The sequence below is a fragment of the Nicotiana tomentosiformis genome, chromosome 2 (genome assembly GCF_000390325.3).
Source record: "Nicotiana tomentosiformis chromosome 2, ASM39032v3, whole genome shotgun sequence".
Lineage (NCBI taxonomy): Eukaryota > Viridiplantae > Streptophyta > Magnoliopsida > Solanales > Solanaceae > Nicotiana > Nicotiana tomentosiformis.
In genome coordinates, this window is record NC_090813.1 from 97,622,174 (window position 1) to 97,645,779 (window position 23,606).

Genomic DNA, 23,606 nt, shown 5'->3' on the forward strand with positions numbered 1-23,606 from the left:
TGATTCTTTTTTTCATTTTTTAGTGTTAAAGGTGAATGTTGAGTACTCCTATTAAAGTGGAGTTGGGTGCAGAAAATGATGACGAGGGACAATTTTTGTTGTCATTGAAGTGGCATGCTGCACGTGCATTTGGGCTTTGGGACCCAAAGGTTACCACTTAACCACTGACAATTGACGAATAATATTTATTTTGATCGTAAATGAAATGTCTACCAAAACGACGATGAAAAAGTATATGTAGAAGGAGAATTTTACATAGTCGTAAAAGTAATTGCCATAAGCTCAACCTTGGTAAATCTGCAGCATATTTTTGTTATTTAAAATTTGTCAAACAATTACTTCTATTAATCTTATTCTATCACTTTGTCCTGTCGTCCTTCACCTTAAAGAAATAATATCCTCAAAATTTGTTTGTTTCTGCTTCCAAAGTCATTAGTAATTCTTTCGGGAATTCCAAATATGGATACAACATTGGATGATCATCTTCTTTCGCTGTCCACCTACACAGTTGATGAATATTTTATTAGATAAAATAGGATTAGAACTTAATTAAGAACATACCAAAATTTAAATTAGCATTATGACTCAACTGTGTGTATGTATATATATATATAGTATATATTATTCTATGTGTTTATATTGTATAATAAATATGTGCACATATGGGCATGTATTCTATTTAACTTTTCACACGAACACACGTGCATTTGCAAACATATACTAAAGCTGAAGATAGTGAATAAGGTCGCTGGACTACTACTTAGAGAAATACTAAAGTACTATTAGCAGAGGCGGCAAAGTTAATCCATTTTTAATAATTCGTTCAAGTTCAATCGATTGAGTTGTAAACCCTTTACCGACTTGATCTAACAGATCAAACTCGAATGAGCTATCAAAATATTTGTCTAAACAAGTCAAAATAGTGCCACCAGACGGGCCAATATGCAAACCAGACCCAAACATACAAAATCAAATCTACAGATGGGGAACTACGTAAATTTAGAAAAAGCTTAAACTAATAATTCAAGAAACATTAAGTTCCACATTATTTATTCAAAATGCAACACAAAAAAGAGAGGATGTAGCGTTATAAGTACTTATTCTGGACAGGTTGATTATGACATGTTATTTAATTTATTCGACTCAACTTTCTTTTTAACCTAAGCGAAATTTGAACAAATTGAGTTATTTTGCCATCTCTGGTTATAATACCTGTAATTGATAACAAGATGGTGTAGGAATAAAGCTGCTTCCAATTTAGCGAGTTCCCACCCTGGACATAGCCGTAATCCACCTCCGAATGGAATCACCTTCTTGCTTGTTGTTGGATCCTGGAAATGGATTTTAATCTATTGTTTATAGAAAAGTGTTACTTGGAAAGAAAAAAGAAATACTTACGATCCATCTCCAAGGGTTGAATTCTGATGGATTTTGATGCAGGGACGGATCAAGATGTACAACAGACAAGATAGGAAGGACTTTCCATCCGGCTGGTATATAATATTCTGCACTTCCATTACATTGATAAAAGAAGTTGAACATTTATATGACATAAATCTTGTATTTCTTCTAGTTGATATATTCAGATTTTCGAAATGATTATATGTATATATGAATAATGCGAATGGCTTAAATTAAAGTAGTAAACCAGGGTTGGAAGCAATAAAAAATCTTATATGAATATTGGTTAACAAACCTTTGAATTCTACATTCTTGACAGCTTTCCTGTGCACAAACTTCACCAAGTTGCCACAACGTAGAGTCTCATTAATGACCTGAATTATAATAAGATTTTAAGTGCATTCATGATGTAAAAAATATTTACAAAATCAAATCCCAGCTAGATTGGTCAGTTTTACTTGAAAGACTAGATTCAGGAATATTTACCATACTGGTGAATTTCATTTGCTTATAATCTTCCCAGTTTAGGGGTTCCCCTTCCTTTTTCTTTCTCCTCAATGCTCGATGTTCATCCTGATCATATGATGCATATGTGTTAGTATTGGTAATTAAATTGTCTTAAAAATTATAAAGGGGTCTTGTTATTTTAAACGGACTAAAAAGGATGAAAATAAGTTCACACTGAAATGGGGGAGTATTAATTCGAATAGGGCCTCCCGTTACATGTTGACGTTAGGCCACCAATTTTATTGGGCCGCCCAGTAATTGAAGATCAAGTTAAAATGAGTTGATATATTTGCTTTCTTATACCTTCATGTACTGGAGAGCTTGTGGTGATTGGGCAAGAAAATAGACGAGTAGGGACAGAAGTCCTGAGGTTGTTTCATAACCAGCCAACAGAAGGTCTTGCAAAATGCTTACTTTCTCCGCATCACTTAAGTATCCTTTCAATAAATTCTCATTAAAAACGTCTTCTTTGGCTATCCCATTAATCCCCAAATCTTTTCTCTTTTTTCTATCTTTCAGTACTTGCTTCAAGGTGGACGAGATCCTCGTACGAGCCTGCGCGAAGAGAACGAATCAATCATTAAAGGCACTAATGTACTCACTAGAAGATGCTGTAGTTGAATCCGGAGCGTTTGGTAAAACAGAAGTTATTTTTCAAAATTTTTTGAAATAACTTTCTGGTGTTTATTTGTTGGAGAGTGAAAAATAATTTTTAAAGATTAATAATAATATTAGCAAGCTTGATAGCATTTTTTGATTAAAAAATTTGAGTACTAAAAATTGATAACAATGTCTAATTGTTAGTTAAAACAGAGATATAAAGTTAAGGATTGAAATAATTGTGAAGGAAAATCACTTTCGCCCAAAAGTGAGGAAAGTCATTTTTTCCCTTTTGGTAAAATCTTTTTTTTTTTTCAAACACAAGAAAATAACTTATTTTTTGAAAGATAAATAGTATTTTATGTCATATCAAACACACCAAACATAAAATATTGTAAGAGCACCTTAAGAGCCTTGGCATAGGATGTCCAAGGAAGGTTTATTGGAATGGACACAAATCCTTTCATGAAAGTCAAGAAATCTTCTAATAATTGCAAAGCTAGTGGCTCTCCAGGTTCCATGTCCAGTACATTCATCAACATCAAATTAAAGCTAAACTGCAAATACAAACTGAATTTGTTCAAAAATATTTATCGTTATCGAAAAATAACAAGTAAATTAATATCGGATAATATTGACCAAAGGTACGTAGTAATTAGTATGATATTATTTTCTTCCCGAACCTGTTTAGCTTCTTTTGAGAAGAGAACCAATTGATTTCCTCTCCACGACTCCATTAACGAGCTACATAACTTATCAACACAAGCGAGAAAATCGGGTTTGCACTTGAATTTATTGATGAGGCCAACTTCAATGCTTCGGAATTTTTTGTGAAGATCACCAGTGACAAGCATCAAAGAGTGTTTTCCAAGAATATCTCTAACTGATTTAGGGTAGCTGCTTTGGAACAGCTTGCCTTCATTTTGAAGGACAAATATGCTGAACTCTAAATCACATGAAACTATGGTTGGAGAGCCGAAAAGATAGGATTTGAATACTTTTCCATATCTGAAATAAGCCAAAAAATAAAATAAAAAATTATCTTGAGCACTGTTAGAGGCTATAAAATTAATTTATTATTTTTAGTAACTCGCTCAACCCGTTCAAGTTTTAACAGATTGGATGGTTTTTAGACTTGATCTGGTTGAGCCCAAAATGACTCACAAATTATTGGGTCAAAATACAACCCAAATCCAAACATACAAAATTATATTTGGAGTTTGACGATTATGCAATTTTTTGAAGAAATTAAGCTAATATATAAGGAAAATACAATAGCTTTCACATTCTTTTTCAAAAAGCAAAAGAAAAAAAGAAAAAAAGGGAAAAAGAAGAGGTTGTGTCATATTAGACGGGTTTGTTTGGTTACGATCCCGTTATTTAATCTATCTTGATCAAAAACACATTTCGAACGAGTTGGATGATCATTACCGTATATTGATTAGACTTGTTTTGATATGTCTTGAGTTTGATTCAACAAACTCATTTGCCACATTTGACCATAGTTAACAGCATAAAGAGAAAGCATAAAATTTTGCCTAAAAATAGATATGAAGTACCTAGAGCGATGTTCTTGCAAGAAGTTGCCAATGGAGAATGATTTATGAGGAGTAAAGAAGCCAAATGTTTCTCCAACAAAGGGTAAGCCCATGCTCCCACTAGGTAAGCCCTTAGGCTCATGTTTAACAAAGAAGAATTGGTGAAAGATTAAGACAAAAATTACAGTGCCAAATAAGAAAGCTAATATCATCATGGGAAGAAGCACAATCATGATATATATTAGCCAAGAATAATTTTAGTAGTAACAATTTAATTAGTTTACAGTATGGTGGTGTATCATTTACTACTATATATATAGAGCCCATGTCTTCCCATATTTCTATCTAGATAAACCAAATCTGAATGAGAGATTTAATGATTATTTGCCAATATATAATAAATTTATTCACATAATATTAAATGACTTACCTTTTACAATTTTAATTGTTCTTTTCTTAGTAATTCACAAAATCTCCCCGGAAAACTAAGATTTAGCAATTTCCCTTTATTTTTAGCTATGGAAGATATTCGAGGTTCATTTATGCTAATAACTTCCTACTCATAATTCACGTGTAAAAAGGCTTTTTAAAAAAAAAAATATATTTATTTCTCGTACGCATTACGAAGTAAGACAATAAGTGACGCCGAAATTTAGTTGAATTCGAAATAATTTATTTAAATTAAATAGCATGACTAGTTAAAATATAGTATCATTAGGAGATTTAATTAGTGGGCGTTTGGATATAAGAATAGTGGAATTTCGGAAAAAAGTGATTTTGTTTTTCAAATTGAAAATGGTATTTTAAAAGTAGAGTTATGTTTGGACATAAATACAATTTGGAGCTGTTTTGAATTTTTGTGAGTGCTTTGGATGAAAATTTTGAAAAACAGTTTTTCTGTAGTTTTTCAAATTTCAAAAAATTCTGAAATTCAACTTCAAGTGAAATTTGAAATTTTCATGGCCAAACATTGATTCCGAAGAAAAGTGAAAAAAAAAATCGAAAAAAGGAAACTTTTTTATGACCAAACAGGCCCTTAATTTCCACAAATAAATTAGGAGGATATGATGAGCAAGCTAAAGTCTGACTAATTGATGCGAATGAATCAGGCATGGTCATATAAATTTTAAAAGGAAACCGAGATTTTTCTATTAGCTAGTTTCTACTTTTCTAAGGTATTTTCCTTCGTACATTTTCATCATTTCATGTTGGAAAACTTTTTTAGTTCACACAAGGAAAATTCAAGTATAAAGAAAAGTCTAGGCAGTGCTGTATTCCATGATTTATTCTTCGTCTATAGTCCTTTTTAATTCTTTGATTTAAGTGTAAACGGAAAAAATGGTCAGCTTTTGCCACTTTTTAATAAAATGAAAAATGGTTAATGCACCGTGCACGCATACCAGATTTAATTTTTTCCGTCCATTTAAAGAATGAAATAAACAGATTATATACAAAAAAATTGTAGTGTGTTATAAAAATATTATTGTGGATGTCGATTTATTACTTCATTTATCTTTCCGTCTGAAAAAGATTATCCATTTAGTACTCCATTAAAGTTTATCTACAAGCAGCTGATGCACGCAAATTGCAAGCAATTCAATGAAATGACTTGCACCAGCTTCTTATAAAAACAGGCAAGTTGCAAGCAGCTCATACAGACAGCTTACAAGCAGCTCAAGAAAAGCCTCGCAGTTGCTTCCTGAAAAGTCTTGCAGCTGTTTCCTGAAAAGCCTCGCAGCTACTTCCTGAAAAGCCTCACAACTGCTTCCTTTCTTCTATAAATAGAGAAAATTTTAGTTCATTATGTACATCAATTTGAAGTTGAATAAAAATATCAATCTCCCTCTATATTTGTTTTCAGTTTATTTACTTTATTATTTTTATTTTATAACATGTTATCAGCACGAGACTCTATTTGAGCACGTACTTTGAAAGATATATTGCTATAGTTATCCTCGTCCAAAGGCACCGATTTTCACCGTAAGTAAGACCAAATTATTGTATTTATGGATTTCTACCCTTTATACAGTGGGTTGAACGATTGATATTTCTTTGGCGTCACTATTTCATTTCCATATTAGCAAAGTAAGCATGAAAATGATTATATGCTTGGCTTAAAGGTTTTACCATATCACTTCGTCTTTGTGAACGATACATTTCGTTTTGAGCTCTAGCGCGTCGTTCTGCGGTTTGAGACCTTGAGTAACTTCACTTTATGTTTTATGACTTGTAGTGTAGTCGGAATTGAATAAAGTTCAAAGTTGACTTGGAAAGAAAATTCTAATTTTAGAATTTTTAAGTTGGAAGAATTGACTAAGGTTTGACTTTTGAGTAAACGACCTCAGAATCGGGATTTGAAGGTTCCAAAAGGTTCGTATGATGATTTCAGACTTGGGCGTATATTCGGATTGAGTATCGGATCACCCGAGAGCATTTCGATGTTTATTATGAAAGGTTGGCATTTTGAAGGTTTAAGAATTTTCTAAGTTTGGTTTGAAGTAGGCTTTAGTGTTATCGATGTATGTTAGGGATTCCGAGCCTTGGAATGGGTTCGTATTGTGATTCATGACTTGTACGCAAAGTTTGGGATTATTTCGGAATATTTTTTATGGTTCGGACGCGTTCGTTGAAATTTAAAAGTTTGAAAGTTTAAACAAGAATTTCGATTGTCGATTTATAGTTTCGATGTTGTTTGGCGTGATTTGAGGCCTCGACTAAGTTCGTAATGTGTTTTAGGATGCGTTGGTATATTTGGTCAAGGTTCAGGGGGGCTCGGGTGGATTCCGGATGGTTAATGGATCGGATTTTGGACTTAAGGAAAAACAAAGCTTGAGAATTCTGGTTGCTAGTGCAACCACTTATGCGGAAGCTTCATCGCAGAAGCGACCATGAAGAAGCGAGGCAGTGAGCCGCAGAAGCTACTGGGAGTGTACTGGGCAGAGGTCGCAGGTGCGAAGAAGTTCCTACACCTATGTGATCGCAGATACAACCACTGGAGCGCAGAAGTAAATTTTTCTAGGGAAGGCTGGGACCGTAGATGCGGTCGAGTTTCCACAAAAGCGGAATCGCACCTGCGGATGAAGCATCACAGAAGCGAGAGGTGACATGTCCGGGGTTCTCACAGGTGCGAGATTGAAGCCGGAGAAGCGACCAGGGGACCGCAGATGCGAGGCAGCGCCGGGAAGACTTGGTTTTATACGGGATTCGACCTATTTTCTTTCATTCTCTCTTAGTTTAGACGATTGTTGGAGAGCTTCAAGTAGAGGTTTTCATCATCTATGTCAAGGTAAGTAATTTCTACATATTGTGAGATAAATACATGATTTGTATGTGGATTTAAACATGAAAATTAGTGAACATTTTGAGATTTTGAAGAAAAACCTAGAAATTGATATTTTTGAATTTTGACCGCGAAATTGGACATGAAATTAGGAATAAATTATATATTTGAGTTTGTAATATTATCGGTAATGATCATCTTCGAAATTTTTTGGAACCGGGCATGTGGGCCCAAAGGTTGACTTTTTTGACTTTTCGAGCGGAGTTGGAAATTGTTATAAATTGATTAATTATGGGTAATTGAGTATATATTTATAGATTTGCACAATTGTTTGACTGGTTTTGGAGAGACAGGCATCGGTTTAAGGTGTTTGAGTGGCGTTGGAGCCAGTTATGGAACTTTGGAGCGAGGTAAGTCTCCAGTCTAACTCTGTGAGAGGGAAACTACCCCTAGGTGATGTATTTGATATGTGCTATTTGTTGTGGGGAATACATACGCACGAGGTGACGAGAGTCTGTACTTAGCTAGATTCATGTTATGTCCGGGTAGACTTAGGTTCCCGTCATTCTATAACTGTTCTATTTGAGTTGTCTCTTGCCTATTAAATTCCTTTATTTTACGTTACAACTTGAGACTAGACTTGTGTACAGTGATAGACTTGCTATTATAGAGATTCGACGGGCTTCATGATTAGCCGCGGAATAACTGTACTCCTCTTACTAATTTCTCTCGTGTTATGCGTTTTCATCGAAAGGTTTTCCTTAAAAATATATAACTCACACGTCTATTCGTGAGTGGGGTAAAGGACCCGTTAAATCTTCTTATTATAATGGGATCGGGCCATTCGCCTCGGCAGTATAATAGATACATCTATGGTTCGTATCGTTTGACCCTCAGCAGTGCGCACATTAAGATAAGATCGGGTTGTTTGCCTCGGCAGGATTATGTATTACATTCTCATGGGAACGGGCCGTTCGCCTCGGCAATAAAATAGATATATTTATGGTTCGTGTCGTTCGACCCTCGACAGTGCACATATTATGATGAAATCGTGCGTAATTATTTACAAGAAGCCAGTATATCTGTGAGTTTTCTGATTTGAACTGTGACGACCTATCTGGTGAGGTCCATTATATATAATGATTGAGGAGGTAACTACTAGCTGAGAGCTTGATTTATTGCTGAGAGGAGAATTTTACCACGTATTTATATTTGTTATTTTGTTTATTTACTTTCACTCACATATGTTTACTTCTATTATATCTGTCTTATTAGTTATTGGACCACTAGTAAATGTCGATGTCGATCCCTCGTCACTACTTCTATAGGGTTAGGCTAGATACTTACTGGGTACTCGTTGATTTACGTACTCATGCTATACTTGCTGCACTTATTGTGCAGGTACATATATGTCTGGTGGTCTTTTGGGTGCAAAGGCACGGCTATTGCAGAGTCTTTACCGTGAGTTGCATTCCATGTTACGATCCGCAGTTTGGAGAGTCTCCATCAAAGTTATTTATATTCTCCTGTCTAATTTGTATTCTAGACAGATGTTGCATTTTATTATATTTCCTAGTTGATGCTCATGCATGCACTTGTGACACCAGATTTTGGGGGTTTCTACAGGTTGTTCATTATTGTAGTTCGTGTAAATATTATCATTTACCCTGTAAATTCTATTTCATACTAGTTAATTAATGAAAATTATGATTTCAAAATACTAAAATGAGTAATTAAGCAATCACCATTGGCTTGCCTGACAGTGGTGTTAGACGCCATCACGACCTTTAGTAAATTTTGGGTCGTGACAAGTGGTATATGCTTATGACTCCGAGAAGTGATAATTTAGGATTGTTATGGTTATAATTTAAGATAAGTTAGAGAAATTCTCCATATTACATGCATGTCTCGATTTGCTCCCGAAGTAGAAAATATCTTAAAAAGAGGTTCGAAGTATCATAATGTGACGTGGTTAATGCACGTTCAGATAATTATATTTTATTCCCCGAAGGCTGAGAATTTTTGATAAATATTAATATATTCCGTGAAGTGAATGTGGCAATATTAATAAAGCTTGTAAATATAAACGCGCTCTTAGTTGTAAAGATATCACAACTCACCTCCAGAAGAGGTAATACGATTGAGAGAATATGTACTCAATAATTTGTATTTCAAATTTGCCCCTGAAGTAGTAAACAATTGAAATTTGTTTCCTGAAGCAGGAAAATATTATGAAGCGATGTCTTTTTGTGCTTAAACAAAATAATGCGCTATTCAAAGTTATTTTTGAAGAATATTTTCATTCCCTGAAGTGAATGAAGAAATATCACATCTCACCTCCTAAAGAGGTAGCATAACAAAGGATATAAATATTATTTTTGTGGCATAAAGATCATTGCGACACGTACTTGTTTGTAACGATCCGACCGGTCGTTTTGAGAGTTGTAGCTCCATTTTCCCATTTACTACTCATTCTGTACTTTATAGCTGTTATGTGACTTGCCGGAGTAGTCGGTTAGGGTCCGGAGAAATTTCGGAATGAATTGAGACACTTAGTTTCAAGGTTAAAAGCTCAAGTTGAAAAGGTTGACTAGATATTGATTTATATGTAAACGACCCCGGAATAGAGTTTTGATGATTCCAATAGCTTCGTATGGTTATTTTGGACTTAGGAACGTGTATGAAATTTTATTTGGAAGTTCGTAGTTAAATTAGGCTTTAACTGGCTAAAATAGAGGTTTAAGTTTGGAAGTTTGATCGGGGAGTTGACTTTTGATATCGGGGTTGGAATCCGATTCTGGAAATTTGAATAGGTCCATTATGTCGTTCATGATTTGTGTGCAAAATTTGAGGTTAATCGGACTTGATTTGATAGGTTTCAGCATCGAATGTAGAAGTTGGGAATTATTTAGTTTCATTAAGCTTGAATTGGGGTATGATTCATGGTTTTAGCATTTTTTTGATGTGATTTGAGGTTTCGACTAAGTTCATATGATGTTTTAGGACTTGTTGGAGTATTTGGTTGAGGTCCCGGGGGACTCGGGTGAGTTTTGGAAGGTTAACAGATTGATTTTGGACTTGGAAAACACCTGAAGAATTTCTGGTGTCCAGCTCTGGTTTCCTTCTTCGCGTTCGCGAGAGAGGTCTCGCATTCGCGAAGGGGAACTGGGGCAGGCGAGAATTTGTTCTTCGCGTTCGCGATGAAGGGACCGCATTTGCGAAGGGTGATGGAAGTGTTCATCGCAAACGCAGGAAGGCGTTCGCGTTCGCGTAGAAGGGCAAGGCCAGGCTGGGGTAATGGGCATTAAAACTTCGTGTTCGCGAAGGCCAAGTTTGGCAAGGCATCGCATTCGCGAAGAGTAATTTTGGGCAGCACAATTTTGTGCTTCGCGAATGCGAGGGACTTGTCGCGTTCGCGAAGAAGGAATGGCTGGATAGAAAGTTTAAGTTCTGAAAATGGGACTTCGTCCCATTTTCTATTTTTGACGAATTGAAGCTCGGGAAGAGGCGAATTTCGGGAGATTTTCAAGGAAAACAATGGGGTAAGTGTTCCTAACTCAATATTGGTCAAATTACCCGTATCCATGGTTGTTTTTAACATTTAATTGGTGATTTGAGTTGGAAAAATGTGAAAACCCTCTTAGTTTAGATTGAAGATTTGAGGGTCGAGTTGATGTCGAAATTTAATAATTTTGGTATGGTTGGACTCGGGATTGAACGTGCATTCATATTTTGTAACTTTTGTCGGGTTCCGAGACGTCGGCCCCACAGGCGATGTTTGAGTTAAATTTCGGATTTTTGTTAGAAAATTTGTATTTTCATATGAAATTAAATTCCAATAATTTTTATTGACTGAATCGAAATTATTATGACTAGATACGAGACTTTCGGAGGTTAATTCGCGAGGCAAAGGCATACTAGAGTAAAGAATTATACAAGTAGAGGTAAGTGGCTTGTCTAACCTTGTGTAGGGGAAAACTCCCCTTTAGGATTGGTATTGACATGAAAATTTTGATGTGTTGAAAGTCGTGTACACGAGGTGACGAGTGTGTACACGGGCTAAATATGGAAGATTATGTCCTTAAATTGTGTAGATCACTATTGCAAATTAATTAAATTATTTTATTCTGTTATATTCATCATCATTAATATATTTTCGTATTTTAAATTTGCTTGACCTGTTCTTGCTAAGTGTTTTACATGTTTAGTTGAAACTCTGTTTCTTTTGTTCTGTGCATTATTTAAAAGTTGGATTTCTTTATTTAAATATTATTAAAATAAAGTATTTTACATTTAAAAATTTGATATTAAGGCATGGTGTTAAATTTGTAAAATATTATTTTTGCTGAGTTATTCATTCCTGAATATTTTGTGAGATTTTGTACACATTGTGATTGAGCCGTGAGCTCCTTATTATGAAAAATATTATTTTTGTTGATTTATTTTGGCAAGTTAAAATATTTGGGCACTTGAGGTGCAAATTGTGATATTGATACGCATGTGGTGGTATAAGGTCTGGGTGTTGAAACGCATGCGGTGAGATAAGGGTGGCTTAATACGCATGGCTAGTAGGGGAACTACTAGAAGTCATGCGGTGTGATAAGAGTGGCTAATACGCGAGATGCTATTTCGGAAAAAAATATTTTTTTTTAAAAAATTAAATGTGAAGGCTCCCGCGGTGATATAAGAAAATGAGATATTATGAATTTATTTATGATTTGGGACTACAATGCGATAACTCGGGAGTACCCGTGTTGATGTTCCTTTATGGTTGCATTGCCTTTAGTTATTTTGGTGTTTTCCTTAAAGTTGTTAATTTCTGTTTTCTTTCCGCGAGGTGTTATCTACCCTTATTCTGTGTAGTTAAACTGTGACATACTACTTACTTGATTCATCCCCATTGTCATTATTATTATTATATTGTTAAACTTTTCTCCCTGTCTTTTATTATTCCAGTAGGGCCTGACCTAACCTCGTCATTACTCTACCGAGGTTAGGCTTGGCACTTACTGGGCACCGCTGTGGTGTACTCATACTATAATTCTGCACATCTTTTTGTACAGATCTAGGTCCTTTCTATCAGACCAGGCATCAGTGAACTAGCCGTACGCGGAGACTTCAAGGTATATCTGTCAGCGTCCACAGACCTCGGAGTCCCCTTCTATCCTTATTATGTTATTTTCCTTATTCTCTTTAGACTCTGATATATAAAAACATTTATTATAAATTCTTTGAAGCTTGTGACTTATTTCTACCGGATTTTGGGTGTTGTAACTATTTGAATCACAGTTTGATTTATTTTATATGTTAAGATTTGAGTGTCAGTTTTGTATTTCGCATAATTGATAGGCTTACCTAGTCTTAGAGACTAAGTGTTATCACGACATTTTAAGGAGGAAAATTGGGGTCGGGACAAATTATTATTAGAGCTCTAGGTTCATAGGTGTTATGAGTCACAAACAGGTTTAGTAGAGTCTCGCGGATCGGTACAGAGACGTCTGTACTTTTCTTCGGGAGGCTATGGAACTGTTATGAAAATGTTCACATCTTTGATTCCTTATTGTGCGCATTGTTGACTTCAAAATTCTAAACTCTTGTCTTTTTATTCTCTCACAGATGGTGAGGACACGCACAACTGGATCCGATGATCAGATACCCACGCCCCATGTTGGAGCCGCAAGAGGTCGGGGCCGGGGCATAGGTTGAGCCAGAGGCCGAGGAAGACCACGTGGTGCAGCCAGATCACCTGCACGAGCTGCTGCAGCAGAGCCATCAGTAGCTCCAGTTGGAGAGCAGGCGCCTGAGATGGCTGTTACTACCCTTCCACTTCATGAGACTCTTCCCCAGTTTTTGAGCATGTTTGGCACTCTAGCTCAGGAAGGGTTGATTCCACTTGATCCTACCACATCTCAGGCCGGGGGAGGAGCATAGACTCCCGCCGCCCATACCCTAGAGCCACGGGCCCAGGTTGACTATGTCCCAGAGGTTATACCAGTGCAGCCAGTTGTCCCAGTTCAGCTTGAGGCTAGGGCAGCAGTTTCGGAGGGGGAGAAACTCAAGCTCGAGAGGTACAAGAAGTGCCACCCTCCCACTTTCAGTGGTTTGGTTTCAGAGGATTCTCAGGGTTTTCTCTTGAGGAATGTCACTGTATCCGCTGAACTATGGGAATTGTGGATTCTAGTGGGGTTTCTTTCATGGCATTCCAGCTTAGAGGAGCGGCCTACCAGTGGTGGCGAGCATACAAGTTGGATAGTCCGGCTGAGGCAACTTCACTCACTTGGACTCAGTTTGCAGATATGTTCTTGAGGGAGTACGTTCCTCAGAGTCTCAGAGATGCATGGCGTGCGGAGTTTGAGCAGTTGTGCCAGGGTTTTATAACCTTGTCAGAGTATGCAGTCTGATTCAGTGATTTGGATAGGCATGCACCAGCCTTAGTTGCTACTGTTCGAGAGCGGGTTCGTCAATTTATTGAGGGGTTCCACCCTAGTATCAGATTCAGCATGGCCCAAGAGTTGGAGATGGACATCACATACCAACATGTGGTGTAAATTGCTAGGAGATTGGAGGGTATGCGGATCTGGGAGAGAGAAGAGAGGAAAGATAAGAGACCTCGAGATTCTGGCACATATAACAATTCTCGTGCCCCAGCTGTAGCCCGTCATGGTAGAGGCTATGTAAGTCATCCTATTTATTCAGCACTTCCGGCTTCCAGCAGTACTCCGGCTATGCCCAGACCTCAGGCTCCTTATTATACACCGCCATTGTCTAGCGTACCTCTTGCACGGGGTGTTTTCAGCGGCCAGTCCAGCTATTCAGGCCCGAGCCAGTCCCAGCAGCCACGCCCTCCGAGGGCTTGTTTTGAGTGTGGTGACACTCATCATATCATGAGGGACTACCCCGGACTTAGGAGGGGTGCACCTCCACAGATTTTGCAGGCCCCACCAATTCCACAGGGCCCTCAGGCTTCTCAGGCCATGATTACTGCACTAGTTGCCACCCTACCGGCATAACCAGCTACAAGTGGAGGTCAGACTGGTAGAGGTCGCCCTAGAGAGGAAGGCCAAACCAGATATTATGCCCTTCCTGCTAGGACAGATGCCGTTGCATCCGATTCTGTTATCACATGTATTGTTCCAGTCTGTCATAGAGATGCATCAGTCTTATTTGATCCAGGCTCCACTTATTCTTATGTGTTATCTTATTTTGCCCTGTATTTGGGCGTACCCCATGATTCTTTGAGTTCTTCTGTTTATGTATCTACACCCGTGGGTGAATCTATTATTGTTGATTGTGTGTATCAGTCATGTTTGATTGTTATCAGTGGTTTTGAGACCAGAGTTAATTTATTATTTCTCAGTATGGTGGATTTCGATATTATTTTAGGTATGAATTGGTTGTCGCCCTATCATGCTATCCTTGATTGTCACGCCAAGACAGTGACATTGGCTATGCCAGGTCTACCATGGCTAGAGTGGAGAGGTACCTTGGATTATGTTCCTAGCAGGGTTGTTTCATTTCTTATGGCTCAATGAATGGTTGAGAAGGGGTGTGATGCGTATCTGGCATATGCGAGAGATATTAGTGTTGATACTTCTACCGTGGAGTCAATTCCTATAGTAAGGGATTTTCCTGATATATTTCTAGGGGATCTTCTGGGTATACCACCCGACAAAGATATTGACTTTGGCATTAATTTGTTACCGGGAACCCAATCCATTTTTATTCCACCATATCGTATGTCCCTAGTAGAGTTGAAGGAATTAAAAGAGCAGTTACAAGAGTTGCTTGATAAGGGCTTCATTCGGCCCAATGTATGGCCTTGGGGTGCTCATGTCTTTTTTGTAAAGAAGAAGGATGGTTTTATGCGGATGTTCATTGATTACCGCCAATTGAACAAGGTCACAGTGAAGAACAGGTATCCATTTCCATGTATTGATGACCTATTTGATTAGCTTCAGGGGTGCCAGAGTGTTCTCTAAGATCCACTTGCATTCAAGCTATCATCCGTTAAAGATTCGGGAACTAGATATCCCGATGACCGCTTTCAAGACTCGGTATGGTCATTAAGAGTTCCTTGTGATGTATTTTGTGTTGACCAACGCCCCAGCAGCATTTATGCATTTGATAAATAATGTATTTCAGCCATATCTTGACTCATTCGTCATTGTGTTTATTGACAACATTCTGGTGTACTCCCGGAGTGGGGAACATCATGAACAATACCTGAGAACTATGCTTCAGACTTTGAGAGAAAAGAAGTTATATGCAAAATTTTCAAAGTATGAATTCTTGCTTGAGTTAGTGGGATTTTTGGGTTATATAGTTTCATGTGAGGGGATCAAGGTAGATCCGAAGAAGATTCAGGTAGTGCAGAGTTGGTCCAGACCTCCTCAGCTATGGAGATCCGGAGTTTCCGTGGTTTGGCAGGGTATTATCACCGATTTGTAGAGGGTTTCTCTTCTATTATTGCACCTATGACCAAATTGACCTAGAAGGGTGCTCCGTTCAGGTGGACCGAAGAATGTGAGGAGAGCTTTCAAAAGCTCAAGACAACTTTGACTATGTCCCTAGTATTGGTGTTGCCTACAGGTTCAGGGTTTTATACTGTGTATTATGATGCATCGCGTATTGGTCTCGACGCAGTGTTGATGTAAGACGGTAGGGTGATTGCCTATGCATCCAGATAGTTAAAGGTACATGAGAAGAATTATCATGTCCATGACCTTGAGTTAGCAGTTATTGTTCATGCCCTAAAGATTTGGCAGATTATTTGTACGGTGTCTATTGTGAGGTTTATACTGATCACCGGAGTCTACAATATTTGTTTAAACAGAAGGATCTTAATTTGCAGCAGTGGGGGTGGTTGGAGTTGCTTAAGGATTATGATGTCACCATTCTCTATCATCCCGGAAAGGCCAATGTAGTGGTTGATGCCTTGAGTCGTAAGGCGGAGAGTTTGGGCAGCTTAGCATATCTACCGGTAGCAGAGAGGCCTTTAGCCTTGGATATTCAGGCCTTAGCCAACTAGTTTGTTAGATTGGATGTTTTTGAGCCGAGCTGAGTTTTGGCAAACTAGGAGGCTCACAGTTCGCGGTACTCCATTCATCCGGATGCTGCAAAAATGTATCAGGATTTGAGATAGCACTATTGGTGGAGGCGGATGAAGAAATACATAGTGGAATATATAGCTCGGTACCTAAATTGCCAGCATGTGAAGTATGAGCATCAATGACCGGGTGGATTGCTTCAGAAGTTAGAGATTCTAGAATAGAAATGGGAGCGGATCACTATATTAGTTATTAGGCTCCCACGGACTTAGAGGAAGTTCGATGCAGTTTGGGTGATTGTGGATAGATTGACCAAATCAGCTCATTTTATTCCTATGGTTACTACTTACTCTTCGGAGCAGCTGGCTCAGGTCTATATTCACGAGACTGTCAGGTTTCATAGCGTACCAGTATCTATCATCTCTGACCGGGGTACGCAGTTTACATCACGGTTTTGGAGATCTGTACAGCGAGAGTTGGGTACTCGTGTGGAGTTGAGTACAACATTTTACCCTTAGACGGACGGACAGTCCGAGCGCACTATTCAGATATTGGAGGATATGCTTCGTACGTGTGTGATGGATTTTGGGGGTGCTTGGGATCATTTCTTTCCACTTGCGGAGTTTGCTTACAACAACGGTTATCAGTCGAGCATTCAGATAGAACCGTGTGAGGCCTTACATGGGAGCTGGTGCCGGTCTCCAGTGGGTTGGTTCGAACCGGGCGAGGCTAGACTATTGGGTACAGACCTGGTTCAGGATGCTTTGGAAAATGTTAAGTTGATTCAGGATCGACTCCGTACAGCCCAATCTAGACAGAAGAGTTATGTAGATTGGGAGGTTCGTGATATTGCATTCATGGTTGGTGAGCAGGTCTTGCTCCGGGTTTCACCTATGAAGGGTGCTATGAGGTTTGGAAAGAAGGGCAAGTTGAGCCTGAGGTATATCGGACCTTTTAAGATTCTCGAGAGAGTTGGAGAGCTAGCTTACAGACTTGTACTACCGCCTAGTCTCTCTGTAGTTCATCCAGTGTTCTATGTTTCCATGCTCCGAAAGTATCACGGCGATACGTCTCATGTTTTAGACTTCAGCTCAGTCCAGTTGGACAAGGATCTATCTTATGTCGAGGAACCAGTGGCCATTTTGGAAAGACAGGTTAGAAATCTAAGATCGAAGAGCATTGCTTCAGTAAATGTACAATGGAGGGGTCATCCAGTCGAGGAGGCAACTTGGGAGACTGAGCATGATATGCGTAGCTGCTATCTTCATCTTTTCACCACTCCAGGTATAATTCTAATCTCGTTCGAGGACGAATGTTTGTTTAAGAGGAGGAGGATGTAACGACCTGGTCGGTCGTTTTGAGAGTTATAGCCCCATTTCCCTATTTATTTCTCATTATGTACTTTATAACTGTTATGTGACTTGTCGGGGTAGTCAGTTCGGGTCCGTAGAGATTTCGGAATGAATTGAGACAACTAGTCTCAAGGTTGAAAGCTCAAGTTGAAAAGGTTTACTGGATATTAATTTATGTGTAAACGACCCCGCAACAGATTTTGATGATTCCAATAGCTCCGTATGGTGATTTTGGACTTAGGAGCGTATCCAGATTTTATTTGGAAGTCCATAGTTAAATTAGGATCTAAATGGATAAAATAGAGGTTTAAGTTTGGAAGTTTGACCGGGGAGTTGACTTTTGATATCGCGGTCGGAATCCTATTCTGGAATATGAATAGGTCTGTTATGTCGTTTATGACTTGTGTGCAAAATTTGAGGTCAATCGGACTTGATTTGTTAGGTTTTGGCATCGAATGTAGAAGTTGGAAATTCTTAAGTTTCATTAAGCTTGAATTGGGGTATGATTCGTGGTTTTAGCATTGTTTGATGTGATTTGAGGTTTTGTTTAAGTTCGTATGATATTTTAGGACTTGTTGGAGTATTTGGTTGAGGTCCCGGGGGACTCGGGTGAGTTTCGGAAGGTTAACAGATCGATTTTGGACTTGGAAAACAACTAAGAATTTCTAGTGTCTAGCTCTGGTTTCCTTCTTCGCGTTCGCGAAGGGGAACTGGGGCAGGCGCGACGCATTCGCGAGGAAGGGACCACGTCCCTGAAGGGTGATGATAGTGTTCATCGCGAGCACGTGAAGGCGTTCGCGTTCGCGTAGAAGGGCGAGCCCAGGCTGGGGTAATGGGCATTAAAGCTTCGCATTCGTGAAGGAGAGATCACATTCACGAAGGCCAAGTTTGGCAAGGCATCGCATTCGCGAGGTTGCCTTCACATTCGTGAAGAGTAATTTTGGGCAGCACAATTTTGTTCTTTGCGAACGTGAGGGGCCTGTCGCGTTCGTGAAGAAGGAATGCCTGGACAAAAAGTTTAAGTTCTGAAAATGGGACTTCGTCCCATTTTTCATTTTTGACGAATTGGAGCTCGGGAAGAGACGATTGTCGGGAGATTTTCAAGGAAAACAATGGGGTAAGTGTTCTTAACTCAATATTGGTCAAATTACCCGTATCCATGGTTGTTTTTAACATTTAATTGGTGATTTGAGTTGGAAAATTGTGAAAACCCTCTTAGTTTAGATTGAAGATTTGAGGGTCGAGTTCATGTCAAAATTTAGTAATTTTGGTATGGTTAGACTCGTGGTTGAATGGGCGTTCATATATTGTAACTTTTGTCGGGTTCCGAGACGTGGGCCCCACAGACGATTTTTGAGTTAAAATTTGGATTTTTGTTGGAAAATTAGTATTTTCATATGGAATTAAATTCCAATAATTTTTATTGACTGAATCGAAATTATTATGACTAGATACGAGACTTTCGGAGGTTAATTCGCGAGGCAAAGGCATACTAGAGTAAAGAATTATACAAGTAGAGGTAAGTGGCTTGTCTAACCTTGTGTGGGGGAAAACTCCTCTTTAGGATTGGTATTGACATGAAAATTTTGATGTGTTGAAAGTCGTGTACACGAGGTGACGAGTGTGTATACGGGCTAAATGTGAAAGATTATGTCCTTAAATTGTTTAGATCACTATTGCAAATTAATTAAATTATTTTATTCTGTTATATTCATCATCATTAATATATTTTCGTATTTTAAATTTGCTTGACCTGTTCTTGCTAAGTGTTTTACATGTTTAGTTGAAACTCTGTTTCTTTTGTTCTGTGCATTATTTGAAAGTTGGATTTTTTTATTTAAATATTATTAAAATAAAGTATTTTACATTTAAAAATTTGATATTAAGGCAAGGTGTTAAATTTGTGAAATATTATTTTTGCTGAGTTATTCATTCCTGAATATTTTGTGAGATTTTGTACACATTGTGATTGAGCCGTGAGCTCATTATTGTGAAAAATTGTCACGACCCGAAATTTCCACCTTCGGACCGTGATGGCGTCTAACATTTCACTTGCTACGCAAGCCAACGTTAGAATAATACTAGCTATTTTAAAATAATTTTTAAATTTATTAATAACAAAGAAACAAATACGGAAGTAAAGTCTGAAATATAGTGAATAATCCATAAAGATAACAGAGTCTAAATACCATCTCAAAACTGGTGTCACAAGTGCACGAGCTTCTATAATAATACAAATAAAGGTCTGAATAAAATAAAGTTGTCTGGAAACAAACACACAGCTAAAGTAAAGTAGATGGGGTCTTCAGAACTGCGGACGTCGTGCAGTTATACCTCAAGTCTCCTCTAGTGGCTGAAATCCGAGCAAGTCTATGGTACGCCGTTAGGACCAACTCCGAAATCTGCACAAGAAGTGCAGAGTGTAGTATCAGTACAACTGACCCCATGTACTGGTAAGTGCTGAGCTTAACCTCGACGAAGTAGTGACGAGGCTAAGGCAGGTCACTTACATTAACTTGTACTCAATATTAGTAACAACAACAATAATAGAAATAAATCAAGTAACTCAATTTTAATAGTTGAAGCCAATTCAGCAGTCATAACCAATTATTATTTCAACCAATTTCCGTTGCAGTGTGCAAACTGCTCCCACAATATATTCATTTTCAATCCTCCAATATATTTATTTTAGTCAAGTATATATATAGACATTTAAATAAGTCTGTTGCGGCGTGCAACCTGATCCCACAATATATTCATTTTCAATCCTCCAATATATTTATTTTAATCAAGTATATACGCAAGACTGCCCATACTCACAGCCTTTCTACTCAAAGCATCGGCCACCACATTGGCCTTTCCGGGGTGATACAAAATGGTGATATCATAGTCTTTCAACAACTCCAACCATCTTCTCTGCCTCAAATTAAGATCTTTTTGTTTGAACAGATACTGAAGGCTACGATGATCAGTAAATACCTCACACGAGACACCGTAGAGGTAATGCCTCCAAATCTTCAGCGCATGAACAATGGATGCCAATTCTAAGTCATGAACATGATAATTCTTCTCGTGAACTTTCAATTGCCGCGATGCATATGCAATCACCTTACCATCTTGCATTAATACTTCACCAAGCCCAATGTGAGATGCGTCACAATATACCATATACGATCCTGAACCTGTGGGTAATACCAACACTGGTGTCCTAGTCAAAGCAGTCTTGAGCTTATGAAAACTCAACTCACACTCGTCTAACCATCTGAATGGGACACCTTTTTGGGTCAGTCTGGTCAATGGGCTTGCTATAGATGAAAACCCTTCCACGAACCGACGATAATAACCTGCTAAACCCAGGAAACTCCGGATCTCTGTAACTGAAGTAGGTCTAGTACATGCCCCCAAAAGGCAACTGAGTCTAACCAAAACTCACATTTTGAAAATTTGGCATATAACTGATTATTCTTCAAAGTATGAAGCACACTCCGAAGATGTTGCTTATGCTCCTCTCTACTGCTGGAGTAAATCAAGATATCATCAATGAATACAACCACAAAAGAATCCAAATAAAGCTTGAACACTCGATTCATCAAATCCATAAATGTTGTTGGGGCATTTGTCAACCCAAATGACATCACTAAGAATTCGTAATTCCCATACCGAGTCCGAAAAGCTGTCTTAGGGACATCAGATGCCCTAATCTTCAACTAATGGTAACCAGACCTCAAATCGATCTTTGATAACACCTTGGCACCCTGAACTTGATCAAATACGTCATCAATTCTTGGCAGCGGATATTTGTTTTTGATAGTGGCCTTATTCAACTGCCGATAATCTATACACATCCGCATAGAACCATCTTTCTTCTTTACAAATAATGTTGGTGCACCCCAGGGCGAGACACTCGGTCTAATGAATCCCTGATCAAGCAAGTTTTGTAACTGCTCCTTCAATTCTTTCAACTCCGGCGGGGCCATACGGTATGGTGGGAAAGAAATGGGCTGAGAGCCCGGAGCCAAATCAATACAGAAGTCAATATCTCTATCGGGTGGCATCCCCAGCAAATCTGCAGGAAATACTTTTGGAAATTCACGAACAACTGGTACTGAATTCATAGAAGGAACATCCGCACTGGGATCGCGAATATAAGCCAAATAGGCTAGACACCCTTTCTCTACCATACGCCGAGCTTTTATATAAGAAATAACCCTGCTGGTAGAATGACTAGGAGTTCCTTTCCGCTCTAACCGAGGTAACCCCGGCATGGCTTGGGTCACTGTCTTGGTATGAAATATAACATGATAAGGTGACAACCAATCCATACCCAAGATGACATCAAAATCTACAATATCAAGAAGTAGAAGATTCACCCTAGTCTCAAGACTACCAATAGTAATCACACACGAATGATAGACATGATCTACTATGACAGAGTATCCCACCGGTGTAGATACACACACAGAAGCACTCAGAGAATCACAAGGCACAACTAAATATGAAGCAAAATAGGAGGACACATAGGAATAAGTAGATCCTAGATCAAATAGAACGGAAGCATATCTATGGCAAACTGAAATAATACATGTGATCACAGCATTGGATGACTCGGCCTCAAGCCTAGCTGGAAAAGCATAAAATCGGGGCTGGGCCCTACCACTCTGAACAGCGTCTCTGGGTTGGCCTCTAACTGGCTGGCCTCCACCTCTAACGGTCTGACCTCCACCTCTAATGGCTTGACCTCCAACTCTAATGGCCTAAACTCCACCTCTAGCTACCTGACCCCTACCTCTAGCTGGCTGTCCAGGCGGTGAAGCAACCAGTGCCGGTATGATGGCACGAGAATTCTGCCGAGATCTGTTACTCTCCAACCTAGGGCAATACTTCCTGATGTGACCAATGTTCCCACACTCATAACACCCATCCTGATACCATGGCTGCTGAAGTTGAAGCTGACCCGAATGGGCCGAATAACCATTGTAGTAACTCTGGAGTGGTAGTGCACTGATAGGAGCTGAATGTGCACTAAATGTTGGCTGCCTATAGTAAGTCATAATAGAACCGTGACTCCCTGAAGCACCGGGAGATACATGAAGTGCTAAATGAAATGGTCTGGGAGGATGATCCCTACCAAAATTACCCCTGCCTCTAGACGAGGCACCACTGAAACCACCAAACCGACGAGGCCTCTTAGCAGACCTCTGCCCTCTCTCCTGTGCAAGAACCATCTCGATCCTCTTCGCGACATTAGCAGCCATCGGAAAAGAAATCTTACTTCCGGTCTCCTTGGCCATCTGAAGTCTAATAGGGTGAGTGAGTCCCTCAATAAACCCCCTCACTCTCTCTCCCTCACTAGGTAGTAAAAGGAGAGCATGAAGAGCCAAATCTACAAAACGGGACTCATACTGAGTAACAGTTATACTGCCCTGATGTAGACGCTCAAATTACTTGCTGTAATCCTCTCTCAGTGTGATAGGAAGGAACTTCTCCAGAAATAGCTGAGAGAACTGCTCCCAGGTAAGTGCAGGCAATCCACTGGTCTAGTCAATGTATAATCCCTCCACCACCTGCTGGCGGAACCCGTTATCTGAAATCTAGCAAAATCAACCCCATTGGTCTCATCTATACCCATGTTCCGCAGCACCTCATGGCAGCGGTCAAGATAATCCTCTGGGTCCTTAGGAGTTGTACCACTGAAGTGAACTGGAAAGAGTTTGGTAAAATTATCCAGTCTCAATAAGGCCTCAAAAAATATGGCAGGCCTATCACCGGTCTGTGCCGCAATAACTGGTTGAACTACCCCAACTGGCGGGGCTGCTGGAGCCTGATTCTAGGGAGCCATCTGCTCCGAAGCTGGAGTAGTGGGAGTTTGTTCTCCTCCCCC

General features: G+C 39.0%; 1 protein-coding gene across 1 annotated transcript; it reads right to left on the reverse strand.

Annotated features, from left to right (window-relative positions):
- Window positions 1-206: 206 nt before the first annotated feature.
- On the reverse strand, window positions 207-22,980 carry LOC104100965 (cytochrome P450 724B1-like). Its single transcript, XM_009608345.4, has 11 exons — window positions 22,813-22,980; window positions 5,707-5,821; window positions 4,068-4,248; window positions 3,192-3,516; window positions 2,913-3,065; window positions 2,212-2,463; window positions 1,888-1,974; window positions 1,697-1,775; window positions 1,399-1,505; window positions 1,213-1,331; window positions 207-500 (listed from the first exon to the last, which is right to left on the reverse strand). The coding sequence occupies exons 1-11, from the start codon at window positions 22,978-22,980 to the stop codon at window positions 401-403; spliced, it is 1,686 nt and encodes a 561-aa protein (XP_009606640.3). The 3' UTR covers window positions 207-400.
- Between the last annotated feature and the right edge of the window lie 626 nt (window positions 22,981-23,606).